The sequence below is a fragment of the Necator americanus genome, chromosome IV, assembly GCF_031761385.1.
Source record: "Necator americanus strain Aroian chromosome IV, whole genome shotgun sequence".
Lineage (NCBI taxonomy): Eukaryota > Metazoa > Nematoda > Chromadorea > Rhabditida > Ancylostomatidae > Necator > Necator americanus.
Genome location: NC_087374.1, coordinates 12,764,408 through 12,770,757, shown reverse-complemented (window position 1 = coordinate 12,770,757; position 6,350 = coordinate 12,764,408). Strand labels below are relative to the sequence as shown.

The 6,350-nt window shown below is 39.1% G+C and overlaps 2 protein-coding genes across 2 annotated transcripts; one reads left to right on the top strand and one right to left on the bottom strand.

Annotated features, from left to right (window-relative positions):
* Positions 1-2,931: 2,931 nt before the first annotated feature.
* RB195_001098 (uncharacterized protein) lies at positions 2,932-3,646 on the top strand (the record flags this gene model as incomplete). Its single annotated transcript, XM_064197709.1, has 3 exons — positions 2,932-3,046; positions 3,111-3,206; positions 3,609-3,646. 3 exons carry the CDS (start codon positions 2,932-2,934, stop codon positions 3,644-3,646), a joined length of 249 nt encoding a protein of 82 aa, XP_064053590.1.
* Positions 3,647-4,367: 721 nt separating this feature from the next.
* Positions 4,368-5,373, bottom strand: RB195_001097 (uncharacterized protein; the record flags this gene model as incomplete). Its single annotated transcript, XM_013447403.2, has 3 exons — positions 4,368-4,546; positions 4,617-5,142; positions 5,209-5,373. The coding sequence occupies 3 exons, from the start codon at positions 5,371-5,373 to the stop codon at positions 4,368-4,370; spliced, it is 870 nt and encodes a 289-aa protein (XP_013302857.2).
* Between the last annotated feature and the right edge of the window lie 977 nt (positions 5,374-6,350).

Here is a 6,350-nt window from a genome sequence, read left to right as displayed (position 1 = left end):
GCACCTCACCGGTGAGAAGTTTTGCATCATTATGGAGTATTTTCGTGACACACAGGCACACAGACACACAGACACACAGACACACAGACACACACACACACACACACACACACACACACAGACACACACACATACACATACACACACAGACACACACACACGGACTAAGCGCGTTATTATATAGCATGATATAGTGTATATAAAAATATAAATAAAAAAATGAAAAATAAGCATTTAAGCGTAAATAAAATATATTGAATATATATTATAAATAATGTATATTCTTTACGCTTTTGTGCAGGACACATGCACGTAGAGATCAATGGCCAGTGCAGCTAATGCTTGCGTACCCAGAAATCCTCAGTATCGATGTGGCAGTTCTTGAATCACATAGCCATTGGGTCCATTTCAACCTAAGCGTGTAATTAATCGTAGGTCCCTTCGCGAGTCATTGCATAGAGTAGACACATGTTCATAAACCTCCCACGATTCTGAGCGCGTCGGCGCACCCTGAAGCGGCGTGATTAATCTCAGACACTTTATCCTTTATCCTACAAGGGGACCTTGTCCCATAAATTTGTGCAAGCTCTACAACCAGTACCTTACTAGAACGCACCTTCGAATGTCTTATTGTGTTTAGTACGATCGGGGCCACCAAAAGGTAGCAATCAGACTTTTGTGCGCGACCCCAGATAAGATATCATGGAATTTCTCCTTCTGAGACCCTAACCCTAGCTGGAAAAATCCTCAAAAATTCTCAAGAATTTATTGTGACACGTAAAGGAATCAAATATTCGAAATTGTGACGCAAGAATAAAACAAAATTTTTCAGATATGAGTTTTCGATCGATTTGTAAATTTATGAGATTTTTCTCCATGAATATTTCGTTCGCCCCATCGCTTAATCTCATTTCTATTCCCATTAATTCATACATAATTAGCATAACTCTCTCAGGCATTTGTGAAATTTTTCAGAACTCGAAAATCCCCATCGAAAATCTTCTCTTGTTGTCGACATTAGTTTTTGTTGATGTGATTATTGTAATGTGAAAAGTAACGGAAATGAGAATCGATTCGGAAATGTGTTGGGAGTTCAACTGTTGATTTGTGGGTTCGCTTATGCTTACGAAGTTTTCCTGGAACCTACGGATTCGTTGCCGCTAAACTCAATTCTCACCTCAACTCATTATTCTGAATGGAACTAGAGCTCTTCTTTCTATTTTTCTTACTATCTCTATTGTCTACGTGATGCATATGTCCGACGAATCAATGAATCCATATTGTTCAGCCGGGAACCATCGCAGTTACTTTTTGTTGTGAGTGCGTGAAACTCAATTTCGCCGAGCACTGTTCACGCGGCGTAATTCTCGAACGTCGTCAATAACATTGTTTTTTAACTGAAAAAATGTGTTTGCCATAAATTCCCTTTTGGGTCGACTTTGACAAGTTTTCCAATACTTTATCATTGCCCTCATATGTTCTAACGCACAAACTGACCGAATGAGTGAGTGAATGGATGAATAGATGAGTGGATAGATCAGTGAACGGGTGGATTAATGAATGAGCCTAAGAAAGAGTGAATGAATAAGTGAATTAATCAGCAAGGAGATAGTTGGACAGATTGGTAAATAAATGGCCGATTGAACGAGTGAGTGAATGAGTGAATGAATGAATAAGTTAGTGAATGACTGATACAACGAAATGAACTGTCGAGACTGAGAACTCAGTTTTTAGAAGTTTTTATTTTTTTTCTATTTCCTAAATCGTGTTGCCAAGGCCCATATAAAGAAATATTGTGTTAGGATGAGGTGGATGATAATGAGAATAGATAAATTTGACTGATTTTTAATTTGGGCAGCTTTTACTTTTCTAACAAACGGTTCTATATTATTCTATTCTATTCTTCCATTGTTTTTCGTTTCTCTTTTTCTTTTCTTTTTTTCATTCTCTATTCTGTATTTATTTTATTAATATACATTTGCGTGTGATTAAAAGTAGCGTATCACAGAGTTGACGATGTTACGATCTCTTCGTGTACAGATAGGTGCAGTTTGCGAGTATGAGATAAATTTTCCTTAGTAATTTGGAAAAAGGCCGTTTGTGATCTCGTCTCCCCAACGACACAACTAGGTACAGATCGTAGAACAATAGAGATCCGCAACGTGTCTACTATTGAGCAACTCCTGCTGCTTTTTTGAATCGAATCGTCGAACGAAAGAGTTGCTTGCGTTCTATCGCGTAATAAATTGTATTGCTGGGGTGAGAGGTGATCATACAAGGCTGTTTCTTTCTTCTCCTTCTTTTTCCCAAAATTTGAATCCGAAGACCACAAATTAGAGAAAAAAAGTCGATTTCGGGTTGAGTGGATCAATAGAAATGCATTGTCTGCCTTAAAACAATTCCTAATTTTAGTGTTTTAAAGGAGGAAATATGCAAGAATATTGGTTTTCAGAATGGTTACTAAATTGTTTTCCATCCCACCTTGAAATGGATTTTTCTAGTGATCAATTGATTTGAACGCTATAGCGGCGAAAGGAGGATCTAGTTATTGTTCCACTGTTAGTTACGGTACAACAGAGTTTCAATTTCTGTACCTAAGACTTGTGGGTACGCCGCTTGCGCCGGAATCCACGATTCCATGCCAAAACAGAGTGACGAGTATTACAGATACGTCATCTCATTGTTAGCATATGATCAATCGATATGCAAAATGGCTTAAATTATTCCAAAATGGGTCGTATTTTCTTCGTGTTTCACATGCATTTTTGCTCGCTTGGATGATTCTGATCCTTTCACTCTGAAATATCCTCTTCTTCTTGCTTTTTTTTTTCAAATACTTGATTTTTTTTGTCGTGTAATACTTCTACATTTCCGTCATTTCTAGCGGTTCACGTCTATGCTACCGACAAAGTTTGATTTCAGCAGCAAACTATGTGTGGTATATTTGCTTATTTGAATTTTTTGACCCCAAAAACTCGTAGCGAAATTATCGATGTGCTCATCAAAGGTCTACAGCGAATGGAATACCGTGGATACGATTCAGCAGGTAGGTTCCACATTTCCCGCCTCCAAAATTCACTAAAATTCCCCTCATCCGAGCCTTTGTTTAGGTATTGCATTCGGAGGCGAACCGGATATTCCTGGAGATGAGACGGTGCTGATTCGAAAAGCTGGAAAAGTCTCTAATTTGGCCGATTCGATTAAACGTGAGTGCGATAATTCATAGAACACCGGGAAATTATAAATACGAAGATGGTTACAATAAATTAAATTATAGTTGTTGCTAGATGTCTTGATTGAAAGAGATTTTCTCCAATAATTTGGTTTCCAACAGGATTTGTATTATATTATCTATATATTTGTATATATATATATATTTATATTTATATTGTTAATGCATTTCTGTATTAATACGATATCTGCGAATCAAAATCGACTTTTGCCCAATAATCTATAAGTTACAGCGAAATCATAGTAAACGTTGTTGCTGCCAGAATTTATGATCCCTTTTAAACTTATGGAATCTCAAGAGAACCCACTCTCTTCTCATTTATTTCACTTTATTTCGTTCTCTTGTTTATTTTTATTGTTGTTTCTTTGTTGTTTAGTTGCATATGGTTTATGTATTCAATCGCAATGCCAATAACGACGATAACACAGAACTATGTAGATTTAAAGGTGAATGATGAATAACTATAATATTAAAACGTCATTATCAACGATAATATTCGCCACTTAGCCCCGATGTGATGATGAATATAGCCAGAAAGAATAGAGAAGGAAACAGGAAAAGAGAAAGCTCAGGAAAGGAAATAGAAAAACGAGAAACCTTAGAGAAGGAAATAGGAAAGCGGAAACGTTTGGAGGAAGAAGCAGGAGCTATATAAACCAATAAATTGAACAATTGAATCTTTTTGAATTTAAAATTTGAGATTTGTACTAATTAAGTCGTTATTACCTTAATGCACTTGTTTTGTGTATTTTACTGCGTTCGCTTCGACAGTTACTATCGTGACAATCGCAAAGTTATTAAAATTAAGTACGGTTAAAAATGTTCCACTTTCAATTATATCCAGCATGATAGGACGGTATATTGATTTTTGATTACTGTAAAAAAAAACAGTACGAATGATACATATTAATTGTAGTTTGATTATGTATATATAGTATTGGCTTTTAGTACTGGCAGTACAGTACTCAATTATTTGCATTTCCCTGTTGTTGAGGCAAAAATATCTTAAATGCTCCATAATTCTTGAACGACTTTCGTTTGCACATTTTTATTCCTTCGCGTAGCTTCCATCATATTTTGAAGACAAATGCGAACAAAAAAAGGCTGTAAACTACGTCGAAATATCGCGAACTCATCAACGACGACGCATTGTACCATCTTCGAAGAAGATTCCACCATCGAGAGCACAATATTTCGGACAGATTCCACGCTCTCCGCCGGCACCAGCTTGACCTGGTGTACCTGGTGCGCCAGGGTTTCCGGGTGGTCCAGGAGGTCCAGGAGGTCCGGGTGGTCCCTTCGGTCCGGGAATTCCTAAACGTGATTTTTTTTCACTTTTCAGAACAGAACATTTGAGCGAATAAATAACGAGTAAATTTTTTACCCGCTCCTCCACCACTTCCAGGCATTCCGTTCGGTCCTGGTGGGCCGACTGGTCCAGGAGGTCCAGCTGGTCCTGGTGGTCCCGGTAGTGACTCGCCAGTAGCAGATTCTCCGGGCATTCCTGGATTTCCGGGTGCTCCTGGTTTTCCTGCAGGTCCTGGTGGTCCCTTGGGACCAGGAGGTCCTGGAACTCCTGCTCCAGCTCCACGACCAGCACTTCCAGGTTCTCCAGGAGGTCCTGGTGGTCCCTGAGGTCCTGGCCGTCCAGGTTCACCTCCAGGACATGGTGGGCATGGTGGAGGTTGAACTGGCACGCATGGTTTCTGTGGTGGACGTCCAGGTGCTCCTGGCATTCCCGGTGCTCCCGGCATGCCGGGACGTCCGGGTTTCCCTGGTGCTCCCATAGGGCCTGCTGGTCCTGGCGCACAGCAGTCATCGCATTCTCCTCCTACTTGTCGAGTGGTTCTGTTGGATGAGGGGAAGTTTTTGATATGAGTGACTTCGCCCCAAATACTCTTAGCGGATCCCTATGAAAAGAAATGAGATTAACTTAAGGATTTAGTAAATACTTAGCTGTAATATGAAACACGCACCTTGCAGTAGTGAATTTCCGTCTTCATGGATCTTTTCACATGATGAATGTAGTTGTAGACCATCGGCAATGTAATGCAAATGGAAACAACCGCGATCACCGAAAAGGTCACGGCAGAGTAGGCGACGAAGCGATATGCTGCCAAGCGATGACTCTCATCCCCCATATTGCAAGGTGCCGTTTGTGTGGAAAAGCGCCGCTTTTATACGTACGACTGTAAAAGCCTATCTTCAGCAAAACCTACTTTTTAGTCGTATTACAATCTGTTAGCGAAGTTTCATACGAAAAAACTCGCTGGTCACGGTGATGAACGAGTATTTTCACCGCCTACTCTCTGCAATAGTTTCAAATGCGTACGTTGGAACCTATCAATCACTTCTATTATCGTAAAGCATTTAATGTATCATTGTGCCATTGCACAGCTTAATTTTTTCCTTTTGATTGCAAAATTGAAGACTCATAAGAACTGTGACTCCTGGAATTCTGTCATTTCCTGTCCAATTTCTGGAGGTGAAACCTCGGAGGTGTCAACAATTTCTGCAGAATTCGAGTAAGAGTAGACTGAAAAAATGTTTCATTTGTATCATATGTATAAATTACGCATTCAAAGACAAATTAATCAAAGTTGGCATCATTCATTATTATTTATTATATTATTGGTAAATGGTATTTGTTATTATTATTATTAGCGAATGCTGTACGTCTTGTTTCACTCGACCGTACAGTCCTACGTGATCCGTTTCAACATCCGGCATCGAATTCTCATTGAGTGCTTAGTAAGAAGAAAAAAAAACAACAACAAATGAATACAGCTGCAGCTACTGTAACGAAAGTCGTTCCACTATGAAAATGTGGTTTTTCGTAGATGTCAGTTTTTCTTGCAACCTCGTTCGGGGAGAAACTGTAACGGAAATTCTCGTTTACAACCGAGTATTTTCCGATTAATAGGTCCTATTGTTTCGTTTTAATTACGAACGTTCGCTCAATGTTTTTATGAGGTGGTTCTCGTAATAGCGTCGCCATAAGTTCGTTTTTTTTCTCGTAGCATCACATCTCATTCCACTGTGCTCTTTTTTCCTCGGAACAAACTAGTTCCACCAGGGAAATTGTGGAGTCACTTTTTCAATTTTCCTCTATAATCTT